The following is a 21,041-nucleotide window of genomic DNA, read 5'->3' as shown; positions in this document are numbered from 1 at the left end:
TTCCCCCCAAAAAAGTGTCTATATGTTATAACACACCATTGTGCTGATTTAAAAAAATATATATATACAAATATATATATGTATACTTTAACCAAAAGAAAGGAAACGTCCCTCTGCACTTCCCTCTTCTGTCCAAAACATGTGTGAAAGAATATTTATGGCACATTTTCAGAATAAAGAAGCAACATGAATGTATTTTATCAGGGCTGTTAATAGCGATGATGGGAAGAAGGTGAATTATCCAGCAGATTACTGAACACTAACTCAAAGCATCACTTCTACTGCCTTTCTGTCCGATAGCGTCGGTGCAGCAGACTGCTGCTCCGATGAAGGGATGCATGCATCGACGTTTGATGAGGCTGGGAAATGACTAGCGATGACAGAAAATATGATTTGGTGATTGTGGGAGACGTGAGTGAGACTTCATGTGATTCGGTGCAAACTAAAGTCGGATCGTGAGAGATTGCTGCGACTTGGAAGGGCGATAGACAATTGGAACAAACAGCACTCCTCTCTTTCACTTTGTTTTCTTGCTACTGAACTCTCTGGCTCTCCCACGACTGTCATCAAATCTGTAATTCAGAGTGCCAACCGCGTAGAGACAGATCCGCCACCTGATGGTTGTAAGCACGAATAGTCTGTGCTGCCTTCGGTGCACACGCTCCTCACTTCTCTCACTACGGAGCTGAAATGAAACGATGGAGAGACCTATAGGAGCGTATTCGTATTTACTGTCACATTTTATTTCCTGAATAATGCATCTTCCAAAACACAAATCTGCACCTGTTTTTGTTTTTTTTAACAATATGTACATTATATACAACCTGGTGATATCATGCTCATAGTCCATGATTGGAACATATTCTTTTAAAAAGGGACAGTTCACCCCAAAATCTTACCCATTTATCAATGTGGATTGTTTTGGTGGGAGTGCAGAGCGTTGGAGATACGGGCCGTAGAGATGTCGGCCTTCTCGCCAGTGGACTTGAACTAGAGGCCACTCTGTTAATGTGTTCAAAGCGTCTCTTTCCAGAAATCATCACCCGGTTAATCAAAATAATCCACAGTTCTTGTTGTGAGCAGTTTCATATAGGGACTATTTTCTCTCTACCCGGCAAACGTATGACCGCGCAGGAAGAAAGAGAAGCGTGCATTTATTCTCGACACGGCTAGCTCACCTAGCACCACTGAGCTAGCTATCGTTGCAGCTCAGCCGAGGAGGACGCCATTGATGTTTAGGTTTCACGAGCCTCCGGTCCACGAGTAGACGCATGCTTCCTTCTGTTGCGGGTGTAGTTCCGTATCAAGAAAGTAGTTCCGACATGAAAGTGCTCATGATAAGGTCTGTGGATTATCTCGAGTAACCAGGTCATGATGACATTGCTGTTGAGTTTTTTTTAATGCCGCTTTGAGTGCCACAAGTGAAGTGCCATACAATTCCATTATATTCAATAGGACCAACTCACACCAGAATAGAGATTGATAAATAGCACTATAGGCAAGAGGAAAACAATATATGTACGTTTGATTTTGGGGTGAACTGTCCCTTTTTAAGTACAGCTGTTAAGGCATCTTAAATATTCACAGTTTCATATACCTGTTCCATCACATCAGGTGTACACTGAACCCTCATGTTTTGTTGAATAGCCTGATTAGCAGCACTGTCATTTTTTTAATGACCAAATTAAGAATTTTGGCACAAAAAAAAGGTTGTAGCTTGGAGCTGGCGACAGGTCCTGGAGCTGGTCCTTAAAAAAAAAAGAAAAACCCATTCTCAGTCCGCTTCCAGGCTGGTTATTTCTGCCTGCCCACTCTCTCCGAGGAGGCCCAGCAACTTCCTATATGCACTCCTGTAACACAGAGACATGGAGCGGTCACATTAGGACATGTTCAATAAAGCATACCGCTAAAGAACAGTTCCAGTTCTGTACACCTGCTTATCGTCTAGACCAGGGATTCCCAAAGTGGGGTGCTCGCGCACCCCTGGGGGTGCGCGAGCACCCCACTTTAGGGGGTGCCTCTAGGGGGTGCGCGAGAGGAAAAGTGTAATGGCGGTCTGATGGTGTAATAATATTAAATATTTAAAAAAAAATGTAATTTTAATTTAAAAACTGTCAGGTGGGACATCTGAAGCTATCAGTCGTAAAAGAGGAGAGGGACAGAGAGAGAGAGAGGAATCGGAGGCGAGGGGAACGGAGAGGTGCGTTATTGGGGAGAGACCGGGAGAAGAAATCGAGCCAGAGTCAGAGGAAGATGAGACGGCGCAGACTGGGAAAAAAAGAGGAAATATGATGAAAAGTATGTGTGTCTGGGCTTCACTTGGATTGGCAACGCAGATTCCCCAAAGCCACAGTGCGTGGTGTGCAGTGAGGTTCTGGCTAACAGTCTGAAGCTCTTATTTACGTCGCCACCTGAACACCAAGCATGCCAGTGCAAGTCAAAAGCCCCTTACATTGTTTATATCGAAATTGGAGGAGTTACAAAACAGCCAAAAACAACTGGAGTCTCATTCATGTGTTGGGTCTATAAATGACGCACTACGGGCTTCATATCTGGTTACAGAATAGCGAGAAAGGGGCTACCGCACACAATCGCCGAAGACGTGAGCTTGCCAGCTGCCAGAGAGATGGTGGAATGTATGATTGGGGAGAAAGAAGCAAAAAAGTTGGACATGATCCCGGTGTCCAACAACACTGTGTCGCGCCGCATCGATGCTTTGTCCGAAGACATCCTGGCTACATTAGTCGCTCATTAATTGTAAATTAAATGTGATAATCTGCCTCTGAGCCTGTGCGTGTGTCCTCGCATCCGTATTGCTCTTTAAAAGTGACGCCTTGTGTCACTGAACGTTATTGAAACTTTGTTGCAGTGTTTCAGGGCGTTTTCACACCTTCAGTTCGTTTGCTTTGTTGCAGTTGCTCCTTTGTTCGGTTTGTGTTCACACTGCAACATTTAACAGCGGACTAAATCTTGTAAACAAATGCCACGCGCGAGCAAACTGTTCTCTCATTGGTCCGATTCTTATGCAGCTATAAAGGCTTAAAAGGCTCTGTTGCTTCTTTTTTTTTTTTTTTTTTAAGGGGGGGGGGGGGGGGGGGGACCGCTGGTCTAGACAACTTATGAATCGTCCAAGGCGACGAATGCCGTCTACGTGGCTTCCACCATGTGATTCATGCGCCTGCTCACCTCAAGGCGATGTTCCTGCCCAGCCCTCTCTTGTGTTCGGTGTTCCTCAGACTGAGAGACAGGTTGGGAAGGAGCGCTTGAACCGCCGACGGGTCCAGAACAGACACCGTCTCCAGGACACCGTACACCTGTCTGTCGTAGACTCCCTCGTTCTCCTCCACGAAGGACCTAGGAGCATTTGGGATTACACAAACAGTAGAGAGGATCAAATAGGCTTTGAATGTGATATAGACAGTGGCTACAGTAACCGTGTCAGGGGTCCGTGCGTCCAGCGCCACACGGCTCTTTAACTTGCTCGACATTATCGTCAATTACCGCAAAGCGGCGATCATCCGGTCACACGGCCCGGGTGTAGATGCAGCAGCACATCGCTCCACCACAAGCTGTAAGGCATCTGTGCTCGTCCTCCTCACTGCACAGAACCCCCCCCCCCCACACACACACACACACACACAAAGAAACAATGCACACTGATATGATTAGACGGCCCTTCAGCGATTACTACAAACACAAACTTGATTGGGTGTTTTTTCCTGTAGAATTTGCCCCACAGTGAGGATTGATTGAAATTGTAAGCGGTCGAGACATGTTTGCAACCACCTCGCTGACAGTAAGTAAGTGCTATGATTACTGCATTTATTGAGTTGCTAGTGAAGCTGACGCAAACGCATGCCTGGTCAGATTTATTTTGGATAACCTTCAGCTCTAAAAAAAAAAAAGGACGTAACATTTGCTGTAATTAATCAAAATTGCAGTCATACAAGTCATCACTGTGTTAAACAACTTATTATTATTATTTACAGGACCGTGGTCCTTTCAGTGGCTCACATTAGGACCGTTTCCTGGATGAAGTCAGGGACCCTCTTCCTAAGAACTGGGCTCACACGACGGACCAGGAGGGTAGTCTGGTAAGACACTGATTCATATTACTGTGGAGATAACTGAAGAAAGTTCTCTTTCACAGCATTCAGCTCGCTTCTTCCACCGACCGCCAAGATTGCTAGACAAGGACATTCTGAGGAGCGCGCTGCCAAGTGGAACCCAAGGATGCCCCTCTGGATCAAAAATGTGTAGGCGCTCACACTCGATGTAGAAAAAAACCCGACATTTTATAAGCTCCGGATTTATTCTGTGCGAACATGCACACGCGTGATCTTACCCTGCGGCTCGTTGACCAGCATCACGCAGCGCAGCAGGGAGGGGAGGGGCAGAGTGAGGAGGGCGGGGTCCGAGTCACTGTTCCGTCTCAGAAGCTCCAGCAGGAACATCAGGACGGCCGCTAGCCGGGGGGGAGGGGCGTGACCTTTGAACTGCAGGAACTCGCTGGAAGACAAGAACAACTTTTAGTTCTGTAGGAGAACAACATTGTTTAATAAATATATTTTTGGAGTCACAGTCGAAAACAAATGAATGAAATGAATGTCAAAGTCAGGTGGTTGGTGGGGCCATGACGGGTCGACAACACCCCACCTCCAGAGACCTACCAGAGCACCTCCAGGATGGTCCTCCTCAGCGCTGCTCCCCGGGGGGTGGGGGTGGCCTCACAGGCACTCAGAAGCACTGGGTGGTTGGCGATGAGGCCCAAGGAAGGCGAGGCGGGAAGGAAATGGTCCAGATATCTGCGGGTAACAGAGCGGAGCTGCTGCTTCAGGTGGGCGCCCTGCGACTGAGACACGCTGGAAGCCACTGACAGACCCTGCAGGGGAATACATGAAAGAAAGAGTCAGTATGAAAACATCGGGGCGAGGCCTGTTGCGTGACTCAGGGCACTATACATGTATATATAGTATATACGTCCTAACCTGTAAATACAGAGGCAGGCTGTCCCTGAGTGTTTTGTCCTGCTGTGTGAGGTTGTGTGGAAGCAGCAGCCCGTCCACAATACGGAACAGCAGCTGCTGAGCTTTAGATGTGGCCAGCAGGGGGCTCCAGTGCTTCACTATGCAGCCTGAATCAAACAGAACAAAGCAACGGTAATTATTAAAATAAGAAACAAATTAAAAAAACAAAGCGCTCCTGACGCTGTGTCTGTTCTGCACCTACCGACAGCCCAGTAAACCAGCTGCAGTCCCTCTTGGTTCTTGCTGACGAGAGACGGTTTAACGTGTTTCAGGATGTCGCCAACGTAGTCCAGGGCTCTGGTCACCATGGCCGAGCGCTCGGACAAAACCTGCAGTCCACTGTACACACTGCCGACAGCCTGACACCATGACAAGAGAATGAATCCATGGAAATATCTGCATGCAAATACAGGCCGCTGTGGTAGCGACCGGCATGAAGCATACGTCACATGTAGTGCAGTAAAGGTGACGCAAGACTAGGGTTGGGTATCGTTTGGGTTTTTTCCGATACCGGTGCTAACACGATACTCTTAAAACGATACCGGTGCGTAAACGGTGCCTGAACCGATACCTTTTTCTTCAAATTGAACAATATATTAACTGTTAAAGTACACTATAAATATAAATAAATACAAAACACTTGGCTTCAAACGACAGCTTCATACTTTTTAACTTCAAACTATGAACAATATATACTTAAATAAATATAGATAAAATAAATACAAAACACACACACTCTGTACACACACTACAGCTTCAAACTTCAGCAATTATTTTGCAGAAATATGAGCATATTTTCCTTCTCTGGCAAAATAAGACACGTCTCCTGACTTATTTTATTTTACTTAACCAGTTGGTGGTGCTAATGCGCCAATTCGTCGTTTGCCAACCGCCACTACACCTCAAAGCAGAAGAAGAAGAAAGTTTCGCGTGCCTGTGTAGTGCTTATGAGCGGCAGCGCTAAGTACCCGGATGTCAATGGAGGAAGTCGAGATCTCATTCTTTGTTTTTTTTAAATAAATCATGGCCAAAGCGCACGGCTCGTCCGGTTGTAATAATATGATGAGTGAGGAGCGGAGGACCGATGCTATCGTTAGCATCGGTCCTAGGACGAGCTAACCTAGGACGGAGTCATCAGAGTAGTGTAAAAAAAGTATTTAAAATCGGCTCAGGTACCGAAAGGAAGCACCGAAATCTGCGTTGCATTTCGGTCCGGTAGATAGCGGTCGTCTAGGAAGACCGGTTTTCGGTACCCAACCCTACGTAAGATATGCTGGATACTTTAGGTCGTATATGCATAAACTGAGGATGAGCAGACACTGACTATCCCTCAGAAACTGTGTGTATTTGACATGTGTGAGAATGCGTTACCTTGACAAAAAGCTCCAGGGCTGAAGTGGGCTCCAGCCTCGAGGCTGTGGGCTGGAGGCCCGCTCTCTGCAGGAGGCCGTCCACCTCGGGTAGTCTCAGCACGAGCCGGGTCAGTTCACACAGCTGCCCCTCACCCCGGCCTGGAAGCAAAGTGGGCGTTCATATTTGATACGAGACATGCAGGTAAACGAGGTAACGAGCCGAAGACATGACTGTAATGTTACAGAACTTGCGAACACACTTTATTACCTCGTGTTTATGGAGTGTATTTAGAAATTAAAACTCAGCTGGAAGAAATCGTTTTTAGTCCTAACCCTCAGCCTCTTGTGGCCAAAATGAGTATTACAAAAAACCCCGAAAAAAACGATTATGGCAAAACTTTTTCTCCCACCGGATTCTCTCTTTTTTAAATCTGTTCTTAAGTCATAAACTTTTTAGGAAATGGGTCACCACAATTGTTTTTTCTCACTACCTCAGGGTTTCTGTAGAAACTAGTTCCCTGGATTTGCAGATACTTCCTGTTTTACCAAAATAGTTTTGTTATTTTGTCAACCTTCACTGTTTACACCTCTCTCTGAATTCCTTAATATGCCAGAAATTCCATACACACCTGTGTCTAAGTCGATTTTGCCTGCCGTTCAATGGATGGTTATTATTTGTTAAATCACATTGTAGACTCGGTGGCATTACCTGTTCTGCTGTCAGACCCATCTGCGTTCTTATGAAGGTGCTGCTGTAGAACACAGCGGAACCAGGCCCTCACCGACAGGCTCTGTGCAGAACCGGACACGACACCGGCAGAATCACCACTTAGCGAGGACACCAGCTCGCTGAAAGAGACAGAATCATATTATACGGCGGTAGGATTTACTGCTCTTTCCTTGATAAAGGTATGAAGAAATATCAAGCATTCAATAAGTGAGCGGCGAAAGCCATACACGCGATTTAACATCAATGTCAACGTTAAAATTCACATTGGATGCCTCAGTGGGCTGAAGTGGTGATATTTTTTTGTATTCCGACAGCAGAATGTCGACGCCGAGCCATAAACATGAAGGTCCACTTGTGTCTGAAACACATAAATGCCTCTTCCCATCAGATTTCCTCAGAGTTGTCATACAGCTGTTAATGATGAGCGTAGAAGGATACAGGGTGGTGAACATTTATATCTGAAAGGGGGGGGGGGGGGGGGGTGGTAGTAATTTAATTAAATTCACAAGAAAGAAAGCGTTACTTCCTTTTATATAATACACATTTCTAACAGCTCAAACAGCAGTGGATGGAGGGCTTGGCAGGCTGGTACTTCTCAACAATAAATAGGAAGAGTGTCCTTGTTCCAGCTTTATATTCAGGTGTAGCACCTTAATATCACTCGGCAACGTCTGAAGAGGACCGCTGAGGCTGAAATAGTCACATTGTACCCTTGAGTGTGATTGTGGAGATGCGCTACATTTCGGTGTCAGTTCAGAGGCATGGGAGCCAGTCCTTCATTCAAACCGATTTCCATCATACAAAGGACGCTCACTGTCTAATCCATTAATTAGACAGCACCCAATACACCTACGGGACTTGTCGAAAAACTATTTGGTCAAGTGGTATCTACCACGATGAAGCTTGACAGCTGACGGTTTCAGAGGCGGTCATATTGGATGATGTTGGACCGACCTCATGTTTTCCCATAAGGAGCGATGTGAGGAAATGGTAAAAGGCACAACTGTACCTGTTTTGGAGCAGATGGGGGAGGTAGCGAGTTACCAGAACTGGTTGAACCATGTCGTCCCAGCCAAAGCATTGCATGATGGACTGGACTGGGAGGGGCTGAAGGTCCTGGGGGGCGGAGCTGGGCAGATCAAACGCCAACAGGGTGAAACCTGAGGAAGACAAAATGACTTCAGTGTTACTATGTCCTCTTCTCGTCCTACTTCAGAACTACGACATTTCTTCTCTGCCAAATTCAAATCAAATTCTCTGCCTTCGTGCGAAATGCCGGCATTCACTCAAAAATGATCAGTATTGTGCCGTCAAAAATCCAACGCTTGTCCAAAACTCTTGGCTGCTCTCCGCCACCCTTTCCTCCCTCCACTCAGTGTCTCTTCTTCCTCCCAGTGGGCGTTACTGACCTGCAGCAGCATCTGCCAGCTGTGCCGGAGGGGTCTGGGAGAGGCGTAGGCTGCGCAGGAAGGGGAAGAAGTGTGCCCAGAGTGCGGCTGCTACCGCTAGGTGGCGCTCTTTCCCCACACTGGCGTTACCAGGAGCCCAGGCCAAGGCGTGCGCCGACTGGACACTGCGCTGATGGACCCGTCTGGAAGGACACACAGAAACACACGCAAACAAAGAAAGCAGATAAACAAATCTGTCCGACACCAAATCCAAACATAGCGCTGTGCTCTTGTGTACAACACCGTCCAACTCCGCCCTCTCAAATCCTTTTTTTTTTTTTTTGCTCCCCCGTTTCTTCCTTTCACTCCTTCTTTCTTCATGTGTTTTGCCTTTCTTCTCTCCTGGGGGATTACTGCGCGCGGCGGTGCGCTGCAGTGTGGAGCAGAGCAGGGTGGAGGCAGAGGAGGATATTATAGGCGTAGAGTGGAGCAGCCTAATGCTGATCCCCTGTACACAGACCATACTCCGGCTCCTCTGGCTCATCCCTGGCCCCAGCAGCCCCACAGTGGCTGGCATTAGCCCAGATAAGCAGCTGAAGGAGCTGTAATCTCATTTAGACTGGAGATGATCCTCCTGTCCCCCTCGTTCGCCTGGATGGGATGGGGAAGCGGGGTTGAGGTGTGCTGGGGAAGGAGGAAAGGACTGGGAAAAAAAAAAACTCGTAACCCCCCCATCACATCCTCACACTCTAGTCTCTCTCTCTCTCTCACACACACACACACACACACACACACACAAACACACACACCTCAGCAGTGCCTTCCCTTCCAGCAAGGTTGCATCTAATCCAGGGAGAGCTGAGACAATCGATTAGAGTCTGAATTCATTAGCCTCGTTACTACTGCGGAATGGGCCTTTCACACCCATCAACCCTCATTGTACAAGACATCATCAGAGACCCCACTTAATCCTCCTCGCTGCGGCTTCCTCCAACGCGTACACACACACACACACACACACGACGCCAACACACCATTAGGGACCCTGTTTAACCCTTCCCCCAGCTGCATCCATCATATGGATGCATACAATATATAATATAGCATCCTAACAATGACATATCAAACACACACTCAGGCACAAGCGGAATTCAATCAATGTCCACTTTCTGTTTAATAAATTGTCCATGTATCCCGATCAAAAAACATATATAGGTGTAACTGTTACTACATTTCTCATAAGTGACCTAACAGCAGGTGTCCTTGACTTTGAAAAGGGAGGCTCACTATCCGGTAAGAGGTCTTAATGCTCATGAAGGAAAACGGGGAGGCTTGTATTTCATTTCCCAAAAACAGATCCAACACGGTGTGCCAATGCGCGCTCACACAGTCAACCAGCAACACCCCCGCACTCCCACACAGCAGAGGGTCATGGGAAGGAATAAATCCGGGTAATTATGCCTGGGACTGGCTTGCTGCCTCAGCACCATGGCGATGGCTATCAAGAGCGAACGCTCGGACCCTCCGTGTCCTCGGCCATTGGCAGAATAACTCTCTTAATGCGTGCGGATTCCACGTGGCTCTCAGTGGACATAATGATGCACAGGCTGAATTTGCCAGGCTACATAATTGCCCATTAATTGTGTCACAGAAAAGGCATTAATCACAAAGAGATACAGAGAATTGCCAGGACCGAAGAATTATGTTTAATTTGGTGGGACGGATTGAAATAAAAGAGAACTTTTTTTTCTTCCTTTTGGTTAAATGGGTCAGCGTGGTCCGGGCCATAGCACAGACGGCCTCTGGGAGTTCTCTTCTTCTCTCTCTTCTTGGCCATTAATGTGCAAATGTGTGCCCTCCAACCCCGAGATCTCAGATGGGAAGTCTGGGAATTAGCCGAAGCTAACGAGCTACCATGTTATAGGAGCCCGGCGCTGGAATAAGAGGAGTACACAGAGGTTAGCGTTTCTGTTTAGTCGTGTGGGCACAGGCAGGTGTGTAGGTTTGTGTGTGTGTGTGTGTGTGTGTGTGTGCGCGCAGAGTGGAACGTATGCACTGGAGAGTTAAAGCAATCACACACCTAGATGAATGTATTTATGTGTAAGTATAAAGTGACGGGAATAGTTTTTGCTCAGTATGTTCCTATGGGCTAGGGGGGGATTTAAGAAACCACATACATATAGAGACATGCAGCAAATCCCGGAATATATACCGACTGCTAATAAAAAAATGCCTTTAGCATCTAAAAAGCTAAATATTTCCATCAGGAGTTGTTTGAGAAGGAGAGTGAATTTTGAGTTTAGATTAGGGCGATATGAGGAAAACATGGGATACCGTTGTTGAATATGGCATTAATGATATTACTTGTGTTCACTAAACAGATAGTAAGCGTACTCAGTTCTGCTGCTTTCAATACTCTGCTAATATTCAACAAATTGCTTGTTGAATTGAAGAAATTAAATGATTTCAAACATTCTTTCATCAAACAAATTGAACAGAAAAAGCCCCATTCTAGAATCCGATGTTTACATGCGTGCACACAAACAGAGTAATCAGATTAAGACAGTTGTTTGATTGAACTACACTGGGAAGGAAGCAGAACTATTGGGTGTAGGAATGTAAGAGTTGAACAATGAAACTGAATGAATGAATGAAATAAGAAAATCCTGCACTCTGCTGTAACCATCATTTATTTAAACCAACATTTGGGTCCCGAGTGGACCTTCACACATCCGAGAGAAGCCCGTCCTGAGCTGTACTCACTGTTGTAATGTGGGGTAATGGAGCTTGTTCATCGCATTGAACTGTGTGCTAATGTAAAGTGTGATGTAAAAACTAAACTGCAATCTTCAAATGATATTCCCTCAAACTATTTCACATCATTTTTTCTGAGAAGTGAGTACGTGTTATTATCAATTTTAGACGATCAGATGTGTATCATGATCCATATACGATTTCATCAACGTGGCTTCATGAATTTGGAAGCTATGTTCGTCTAAGATTTCAATTACATTTTGAACGTACTGCTTGCTGTACTACTTCACGAAAGTAAAGAATTGTTGCAAACTTAGAGGCTGGTAAGCAAGGTGACACTCGACTCTTCGACACCAGATTTACCTGAACCGCTACAGTGAACGATCACACATCGCTCCTCACTCCTCAGCCTCCCACTCTCACCTGATTTGAATCTACTCTCCCTTCTGTTCCCACATAAACAGACACTGTTTCAGCTGTGGCTCTCTGGCCTTCCGCTGGGGTCGAATGTGTAACGAACACCCGTGTCCTGACGCTGAACCCGTCCTGACGCCCTACTGACCGCTGTCTCCAAACGCGCTCACAGCGCCACCGCGACGACAGGAGGGTCCGCGGAGGGTCCCTCGGGCCTGTAACTCTACTCGGAGCCTCGCCGGCACCTGGTGAGGGTGACATGGGGGCCACTAGGTCTGCGGAGACTAACAGGGGGCCTCAACGCAACACAAGGTCTTTACAGACACTCATTCCTGCCGACAGCACAATCCGCCCATTGTTAGTGTGAGAAGTGAGTGGACTCTGGGGCCAGGTTGGGCAGAGCAGAAGAGATCGCTCTCCTTTGCTGTGGCCTCTTATCGGATTTGAACAGAAGCTTAGCTTGGCCTTCGCCAGAAAACATTTGTCTGAATGTGTCCACTATCTGTGCGGGAGCAGCTATTGGTGAAAGAAAGGAATGAGAGAAACTGAGGAAAAAGTAAGGGATACTTGCGGGCCTGTGGGTATTCACACCAGCTGTCTCACCTGAGCTGGGCGAGGACGATCTGCAGAAAGCCCAGGGCCGAATTCAGCTCCGAGGGGCGGCAGGCGCGCAGCAACCAATCAAAGCCCTCGTTGAGCAGCTTCTCCTCGGATAGGTTGAGGCCGGTGCTCGTCTCGAACACCTCGCCCACACCCTCCAGGTACGATCCGAGGGGTCCCCAGAGGGCAAGCCTGCGAGAGACCTCCGTGGTCTTCTTGTAGAACTCTTTGGCCGTCTCATTAAAGGAGGAGGCTAGCCAGGTAGCCTGTGCACCAACATCCAGACCCCTCTCCTGGAAGTAATAGCAGTCGATGTCAAAAACTAAAATTGGTGTAAAAAAAAAAAAAAAGAAGAAGAAAAAAAAAAAAACTTTGTTGTGTGCCTGATAAACTTCCAGATACAATTTCCGATTGACAAACAATACCTGGAACAACAACAGCAGTGACAGCTGTCCCCTCCAGACCAGGGTGCGGTGCCCAGGGGGGCAGTTGGAGGGAAGGAAACCCAGTAGCTCACAGGCTCTGCCGGCCACATCCTCCAGCTCCACCTGCCTGGCCACCACCAGAAACAGCAGCAGGAAGTTCATGAGGCCTGCCTCCGGTAGCTCCTGCATCTTCTTTGAGGAGAACTTGGAATAAATCCTAAAAAAAACACGAGAGAACAGTAGAGGGAGTTAAAAAAAAAAAAAAAGTTGTCAGAGATACGGGTGGGTTCAAAATCACAGTGTCTGCTCTTTACAATATCGCTTAATCCGGGTTAACAAAACAGTTCACTTGTCTTTAAAAAAAAAATCCAATTTCAATTGTTCTTTACTTCCACTGACAAACTCTTCAGGGGTGATTTGTTCTTCTGAAACCTCTGACTTTAAATGCTGACGAACTGAACTTTACACCCCCACCGTGCATCCCACCACCTGCCTCCTATCGCCCTCTCAGCTCCAGGGGAGAGGCTGGGCTGCCCGGCCTGAGTGTGTGTGTGTACATGTGAGAGAGAGAAAAAAACAACAACTAGAGAGAGTAAGCAGGATCTAACAGCGTGCTGGGTGGTTCTCTCACCCAGCACGCTGTTAGATCCTGCGGGCACTGTGGAGAAATGCCTTTAAAGATCATGTTAAATGTCAGAGACACTCAGACACACAGCAGTAGGCGCTTGGTCCCTCTCTCTACAGCCAAACCAATTTACTGCAACACCAGAGTGAGATCAATAAAACCACACACACACACACACACACACACACACACACACACACACACACACACACACACACACACACACACACACACACACACACACACACACACACACACACACACACACACACACACACACACACACACACACACACACACACACAGAGAGAGAGAGAGAGAGAGAGCCGGCAGGAAAACATAGAAAGCTGGAGCACCCCCCCCTCTCCTTTTTTACTCCACCTCCCAAACACAGATGCAGCCCACACAGATGAGTAGAGCTGCTGTTGGGTCAAAACACAAACAGCCAGCATACCAAGACAAACTCAGTGTAAGAAGTGTGACTGATTTCCAAAGGAGAGGAGAAAAACGTGAGAGAGACCAGGTTAACACCGAAATCATTTATTTAAATGCTGTAGATGAATGCTTAATGTGGAACAGGGATATAAGCAGCGCGCTGGGAGGCAGCAGTGAGGATTCTCTGTGTTCTCCCAACCTGCCTGTCTGTTTGTTTATTCCGGACAGCTTTTTTTCATACGGAGGCGAGCAGATGCTCCTAACTCCCGGCGTTGGAGATCAACATGCTTGCAGTCGCTCCCGTTAATGCGGTCGGCGCGGGTGTCCCGCAGAGCCCGGCCAGGAGTAGGAACGCTGCCGAAATGTTGGAGCAATACAGTCGGCACGCCTCGCGCCTCCTGAGGGGGAGGAGGGAGTGGTGAGGGAGGAAGATAATCTGGACCCGTCCCAGCCCAGTGTGGTGGTTGCCAGACTGCCTACCACCCACATCTCCCCGCTCCCCTACCCGCCTGAGCTCCCCTCTCTATCCGTGTTGGAAACCAACACAGCTTCGTTAAGGCGAATTAACCGCCACGCTCGTTAGCTAATTAGCCCCCATGTCTGCAGAGCTACTGAGTACATTCCAGACAGAGGGAAGTCATTAGGCGGATTTATCTACGGCTGCCTCTCTCTGGCGCCCAGCCGGTCTGGGATACAGGATGGTCCAGCACTCGGTTCTGACGTGCACATGAGCTTGTGATCTCTCCTCTCCTCTTTCTCACTTCCCCTCACAAAGACACACACTCTCTCCCTCCATCCAATGGCCTCACACGCTGATCACCATGTCACTGCTCTAGGGAGCAGGTGCAGTGTTTGTGTGTGTGTGTGTGTGTGTGTGTGTGTGTGTGTGTGTGTGTGTGCATCCGTAGGAGGCTTCTTGGCTCTGGTCTGTGCTGAAGAGCAGGTGGTTGACTCCTGAGACACCTGCTCCACCGGGGGGGCCTGAGTAAATATCAAAGACGCACCGGGAGACCGCGGTGCACCTGGCACGCACACAAACAAGACTGAAATGCATGATGGCGAGCAAACACACATGTTGTTTGTGTATTCATGCAAGTGTGCACCTAAACACACACACACACAAATCCAAACAGCACACGAAACACATCGCACATGAGAAGATCAAAGGAAAAAAGGGAACGCAACAAAGCCTACTCCTGATTAGTAATCATTTGTCACAGCTTCAGTTCCAGTTTATCAGTTATCCTCTCTTCCTCCAAAATACTATGTAAGCTGTGTATGGAGTCAGCTGCCTGGCCCTGAGACCTACTTTCCATGGTGGGAGTGAGTGTGAAGGAGCAAGAACTACAAAGTCTCCCAGACTTCCATCCATACTCACCTTCCTTTGATCTGTCTCTGTGGGACTCCACCAGCCTTGTCCTGGGCGAGGCACAGGGCCAGCACTCGGAGGAAGATGTGGAAGGAGTTGGCCGAGCGGTAGAGCTGGGTGTGTCCCGGGGAGCGGAGGGGAGAGGGGGAGCAGCAGCTGCGGGCCTGCTCCAACAGAGCCAGGGGCGTCTTGCACAAAGTGCCCATGCCAGACATCCCGAGCCAGGGTACGGTGAATGAAGCACTCTGGGCCGGAGGGACAGAATATGATGTTTAATGCAAGTGTACAGGCCTTGGTGATAACTTGAAGGAAAATGTGCCACATGACTTTTCTAGAATGCTGCATGATCAATGAAAGCAACCTTTTTCATCATATTAAAAAAAAAAAGAGTTGAAAAAGCAACAAATATGAAAATGAAACCATTTGAACGACGGCCAGTGAAACTTCCAAGACAAAGAAATGGAAAGATACGACACGTCGTGTCAAAAAGTGGCAGAAAGGTTCATTCATATTACGAGAGTCATCCGAGGGAGGTCTGGTTGTAGGAGATAAGTTTAACATGAGGCAACACATCAAGTTTGAGCAACTTTTATCGCGTGTATTACACCATCAGTGACCACATGGTTTCCTCACCAGGTTCTTGCCGTAGTAGTCCCAGAGGGTGGAGACAGCACTGGTGCTCGGCTCCCACAGCAGACAGAGACTGAGACAGCAGTGGACGTGCATCCTGACCTGCTCCTCTGCTAGACCTCCCTGTTATTATACACATACACATGATTACTACTAAAACTATATATATATTCATTTTTTTTTTCCCGATGAGGTTATGAATGATTTGTAACTAGAAGCAGTACTAACCTTGTGGTTACAGGTAAACTTGAGCAACTCCTCCACAAAAGTCCAGTTCTCCCCCAGATGTTTCTGTGAATGCAGATAGAACATCATACATTTAAAAACAATATCAAACATCCATTAAAAGCGACATTTCAGAGTGTTTGAGTTGGGCTTGTATCCTGTACTTATCCATAGTCATACCTGCAGTAGACGGCGGTCTGAACCGCCCTTTCCTATGAAGCCGTTATATTAATCTATGTCTTTTCTATCTATGGTATTCATTTTTTTAGGTTGACCTTTCTTTTAGGTGGCTAACATTCCTTTTTTTTTGCTGCCCCCGTCCACAGCAGTACGCTGCTTTGCTCCTGTGCACGTCTTCCTGCCTGATTGTCCAAACTGGGGACGCATCAACCGTCAGCTACTGTATGAAACACTGACTATGGTTAAGTGCCTCATAGGAAAAAAAATCAAAAACTATCCACACGAGTGTCACCTGTGTTCATATTTAAGACTAAAGTAGACACGGCCAGCTCTCAGAGTACTTGCTCTTGATGACGCTTAGGCACCATCATCAGTCTCGCTTTTTTCTCCAAAGAAGTCCTCTGTAATGTGTCTCTGATCACCAACATGTCTAGTTTTGGCACCATTCTTTATTAAAGTGTCAAAACAAATGAATTGAAGACTTATTTTAGAACTGCAGAAGCCTCTTGGATGAGAGGCAAAATGTCTTCAAAACTATAACGTCTGTGAAATAAATATACACAAAGAGAGATATTTGCGATATCATTTCTTAAGGCGCCAACACTGTGATTCTCGGCCTCTTACCTCGTACTGGAGTGTGCCGTTCCGACTGTACTGGCCTAACATCGCGACATGAGTGACCAGCCACCATGTGAATCCCAGAGGGTCCTTACAGAGCGTCGGGACGCCACTGAACGGCTCCGCTGCTGGCTTCCCTGAAACCAGGGGCCTCAACAACGAGTTCATGTAGCTCCAGAAAGACTACAGGAACACACACGTTGGTCGATTTAGCACGGCCAGTCATATTCTGTTGTGCGACTGTGTGTGTGTGCGTCTGTATTTGCCCCACCTGTGTGTGCAACACTTTATTCCTGTATTCCAGAAGGTGCATGAGCAGGACCCACAGCTCTTTGGTGCAGGAGCAGAGGTGGTGATGGCTGCTCAGGGCCTCTGTGGGCCTCACCTACAAATCAAACAGGATCCATTCGACATAGTAAGCTCCCAACTGCAGCTCTGGTCTGCATAAATGCATGGTGTCTATCACATGAAGATTACACAAATAGTTTGATTAGAATGCTAATACTGCAAGTGATCGGCATGCAAAAAAAAGTGGTTTAATATTATCATCATCATCATCCAGTGCTGATGTACTCCAGCTGTTTTAGAAGCTTCGCCACACTAAACAGGATAATATTCTCAGGTGAACGACAGAAGCCAAATTCATATTTTGTATGGGCCATCTGCAGCCTCCTTCCATTTTCTATCAACCAAGCACTAAATGCTGGAATGAACATATTTAATACCAGAATTTCTAGGTAAAAAACAACAACCTAGAAATACTGCTGGTACATCTCAACGGTGAGATGCTAATGAGTTGTGGCCAGCCGCCCACCTTGCTGTATTTGCCCATGGCCAGACCAGTTAAGTCACACAGCAGACTGCACAGGTGCTCTTCAAACAGACTGGTGTCGGTCAGGTTCTCTCCCGTCAGGTTCACAAACTGGTGGGCGTACACCACCTGGCCTGGAGAGGAAAACAGGTAAAAATGACTAAAAGCCCATTTCCATGATAATGACGCTCAAATGAGCTGCAAGTCAGGAGATTATTGCCCACTGTGATGCCCCGTACCAGCCGGTGTGCAACCATTCAAGCTGTCTTGTATGGAGACAGAATACGGTGTCTCTGGATTCCAGTACTGCAGGTACCATCAGCCTCTACACTACCAACATAATAGTTAGTAAAAGTGATGACATTTCGATATCTTTAGTGTCTAATTCCTGTCTAAGTAGACACTTGCCTTGCATCTTGTGACCAAGTTGGTGAAGGATCTCCAGGACTGACCAGTGGATGTCGAGATGAAGGTGTAACAAATGCCAAGAGGGAGGAAAAAGCTGTAGGAGGAACACAGCGCCAATGTAAATAGTAGGACATCAAGTTATAGCAAGGTTCTGGGTGAGGGGGACTCTTAAGGGCCATAAAAAAACGGTCATATTCGTCATTCCTCGAAAAAAAGTTTCACTTTACACACTTTTATTACACCCGTTTCAAAGGCCTATCTTCTTTACAACTGATGCCTACAAATCACACACACACACCTTTCCCGGGTTAGGTATCGTGAAGGCACTTTGAACGTTGGCTGGCAGGTCTTTGAGTCGTCCTATGAGGAGGCTGATGCCAAACAGCTCCTCCAGAAGAGCAGAGGGGAACTGAGCCTCCAGCTCTTCATACGGGTGTGACGGCCCTGCATCCAGGGAGCTGAAGGGTTCCAGGTATCTGAACAGATGCAAAATGGACGGTGCATGTGTCCACATAAACAAACAAACGCAGTAAAAGCAGCAATAAACTGCATAGACACAAACATTTGAATTAGTGGTGCTGGAGCCGACATTGAATGTGTAGATTTACCTGTGCAAGAAGACTTTGACATACTGAAGAAAAGAAACACACTGCTGTCTGAGGTCCTCCGCTTCATAGTGGAGGTTGCCTGCTTGACCTACAACACACGAGGGATGTTGTGGGCTGTATTCCTAAATATTATGTGAAACATGCCCACTGTATCACATATCAGAAATGACTCAAACTCTGAGAATTGAGCTCAACAATCGAATGCGTTAAAACAGTTCAGCCATCGCTGATTCATTATTGCGGTCACTTGAGAAAAAAAATCACCATTGCACCCCGTTTTACATCTTAATTATTCGTCGTCGCTGCTGCTTCCTAAGTTAGTCACACATACCACCTTATTTGCATCGAGTGTATGCTGTATTCATATGTTCGTTGGCTAGTAAGACTTCTCCTCAGGACAATACTGTCTTGTGTAAAGTCATTTTCCTAACTGATGCTGTGGCTCACAGTTCAGCCAAACTGCCCTTCAATTTAAAGGCCTTGGCTTCAACCAAAGTGATTTAAAGGTCATAACTTGAGACGTCTAAGGGAGCACATTCAACTTTTCTTCAGATTGTTTCCCCCCTTTCTAGAAAACACAGACGCTGCTCCCCCCCCATCTGCATTTTATGTAAATTGACTGTCTACGTTACTCTGACTGTTTGCCAATGTACAAAAAAGCATTTTGCTAACGCACAAGATGTCTGTTATGTGAGCAAAGGATGGCTTACTGTGTGGACTGAATACTGACATGAAAAGTGAACGTCTGACTATTTGCTGCAGTGTGGATCACGTACAGCACAAAGCTTACCGAAGTCATGCGAGCTGGACTGCACCAAGGACTCCAGCTTGTAAACTTTTTGTCTGAAACATAACGAAAAGCAACTAAGACCATTGATATGCATGTGAATGACCCATGGTGCATAGTGTTTCAAAACAAATAGTTATCTAGTAAAAAAGCTTGTTCTTAGAAGGATTCCATGTCTTAGCTTTTGCTGCCGTGGAAAAATTGCATTCAGATGAGGGTTTATAGCAACAACAATGAATATTAAAACTGGGTTTATTTAGAAAGCAAACTTAACTGATTTTACATCCTGGCTTACCTGAACAGACCAAAGAGTGGCTTTGTAGATTCCACCAATGCTGTCTCTGTAACCCAGGGGAAACCAAAGACCTCCACTGTGTCGGTCTCATACTCTGTAGGGGCCGGGTCAAGACGCAACAGCAGCCTGCAGAGAGGAAGCAGTCAGTTAAGACTTCATTTACTGAGGGTTTTCTGCCACTCTATTACAGTGGAGGTGACTGGAATTTCAGTTGCTTTGCTCCAAGCATCAAAAACTGACCACTGAACAGTGGAGGTTTTCAGACAAATTATGCAGTTACTCAGGATAATCTACAGGTCTGTCAACAATTTTACTGGGGCACAAAATAGGTACAGTGAAAAACTGTTGACATCCAAGTGGGAAAATACGTTTGTTAATTTGTGATTATGGTGAACTGACAGTGACTGTACCGTTTCAGGGAGCCTCTTGCAGCGTATCCCTCTGTGGAGAGTGCTCCGGTGGGTTCCTCCTTTGTCACGGAGCAGCAGAAGCACGGCGGCCGGGCTGGAGTCAGCTCACACAGGCTGTCTGCTGCGAATGGAGACACTGGTGGGGTGAGGGATTGGCTGAAGTCGTCTTCCATGCTGCCGGTGCAGAATCAGTATCACCTGTAATGACAACATTGTATCGAGACAACATTGACTGATGTTGCATCAGGTGCAGACAAAAGTAGCAAACATTCACATATTGGGAGAAGATGGTCTCTATTAACTCAGATTCAAACATACTATATTAAATATACAGTATTAAACATAGATAACGTTACAATAACACACACAAAACAGCCGTCTATCTGAGATACGTTCGGTTTCACTTAAACTAACATGGAAAATCTGACAATTGATGTTGCCGTGACTCAGAACTAGTCAGTAATAGTAGCAACATGCTAGATGTCATAGCAAGCTACTTCACAATGCAGCCCACGTACACCAGTGTGTATAATAACAGCGATTATTAAATGATAACTGTCGCTAGAACGTGAGAGTTTAAGTGTTCGACAGTTATTAAGGCGACATCCTGATTATTATGTCAACCAACTTTATAGTGACGCTAGTTAACTTGTATGCTTAATATGTTGCATACACAGTTAGCGTTACAATTATAGCAGCGTTTCAAACAGGGAAACACAGCAGCAATTACAGACGCGACTGCTATGAACATTTACAAACATTTCAAACATTTACAAACCTTATATTTCCGCTTCCAATGTAATGTATTATTCCGTAAATTTAAAGCAAAGTACGAAGATTACGTTGCTGTCATGACTTCATTGTTTGGGTTTTCGGTCTCTCCCGCGCGTCCACTCCGCGCATGCGCCCACTCGCCACGCGCCCTACGATTGGTCCGAAGTTTCACAGTG

The 21,041-nt window shown here is 46.6% G+C and overlaps 1 protein-coding gene across 1 annotated transcript; it reads right to left on the bottom strand.

The window, feature by feature from the left end:
* Nucleotides 1-47: 47 nt before the first annotated feature.
* mms22l (MMS22-like, DNA repair protein) lies at nucleotides 48-20,978 on the bottom strand. Its single transcript, XM_079275716.1, has 26 exons — nucleotides 20,870-20,978; nucleotides 20,092-20,289; nucleotides 19,682-19,807; nucleotides 19,390-19,442; nucleotides 18,600-18,687; nucleotides 18,290-18,467; nucleotides 17,992-18,085; nucleotides 17,587-17,717; nucleotides 17,044-17,157; nucleotides 16,779-16,955; nucleotides 15,978-16,040; nucleotides 15,753-15,872; nucleotides 15,129-15,364; nucleotides 12,691-12,907; nucleotides 12,269-12,558; nucleotides 8,519-8,700; nucleotides 8,119-8,269; nucleotides 7,089-7,228; nucleotides 6,399-6,538; nucleotides 5,230-5,386; nucleotides 4,989-5,134; nucleotides 4,671-4,882; nucleotides 4,346-4,509; nucleotides 3,502-3,598; nucleotides 3,187-3,354; nucleotides 48-1,850 (listed from the first exon to the last, which is right to left on the bottom strand). The coding sequence occupies exons 2-26, from the start codon at nucleotides 20,262-20,264 to the stop codon at nucleotides 1,775-1,777; spliced, it is 3,693 nt and encodes a 1,230-aa protein (XP_079131842.1). The 5' UTR covers nucleotides 20,265-20,289; nucleotides 20,870-20,978; the 3' UTR covers nucleotides 48-1,774.
* Between the last annotated feature and the right edge of the window lie 63 nt (nucleotides 20,979-21,041).

Source organism: Melanostigma gelatinosum, assembly GCF_949748355.1.
Source record: "Melanostigma gelatinosum genome assembly, chromosome: 9".
Taxonomy (NCBI): Eukaryota; Metazoa; Chordata; class Actinopteri; order Perciformes; family Zoarcidae; genus Melanostigma; species Melanostigma gelatinosum.
The sequence above is the reverse complement of the archived record's forward strand: the minus strand, read 5'-3'. Positions and strand labels throughout refer to the sequence as shown.

What these genes read in the sequence shown, in the direction of transcription:
- mms22l (XM_079275716.1), bottom strand. Translation starts at nt 20,264, where the DNA reads ATGGAAGACGACTTCAGCCAATCCCTCACCCCACCAGTGTCTCCATTC. An exon ending in AGTTTACCTGTAACCACAAG is followed by an intron (nt 15,873 to 15,977) that starts GTTAGTACTGCT and finishes GTATAATAACAG; the next exon opens with GGAGGTCTAGCAGAGGAGCA. An exon ending in ACCATCCTGGAGGTGCTCTG is followed by an intron (nt 4,510 to 4,670) that starts GTAGGTCTCTGG and finishes CTTGTCTTCCAG; the next exon opens with CGAGTTCCTGCAGTTCAAAG.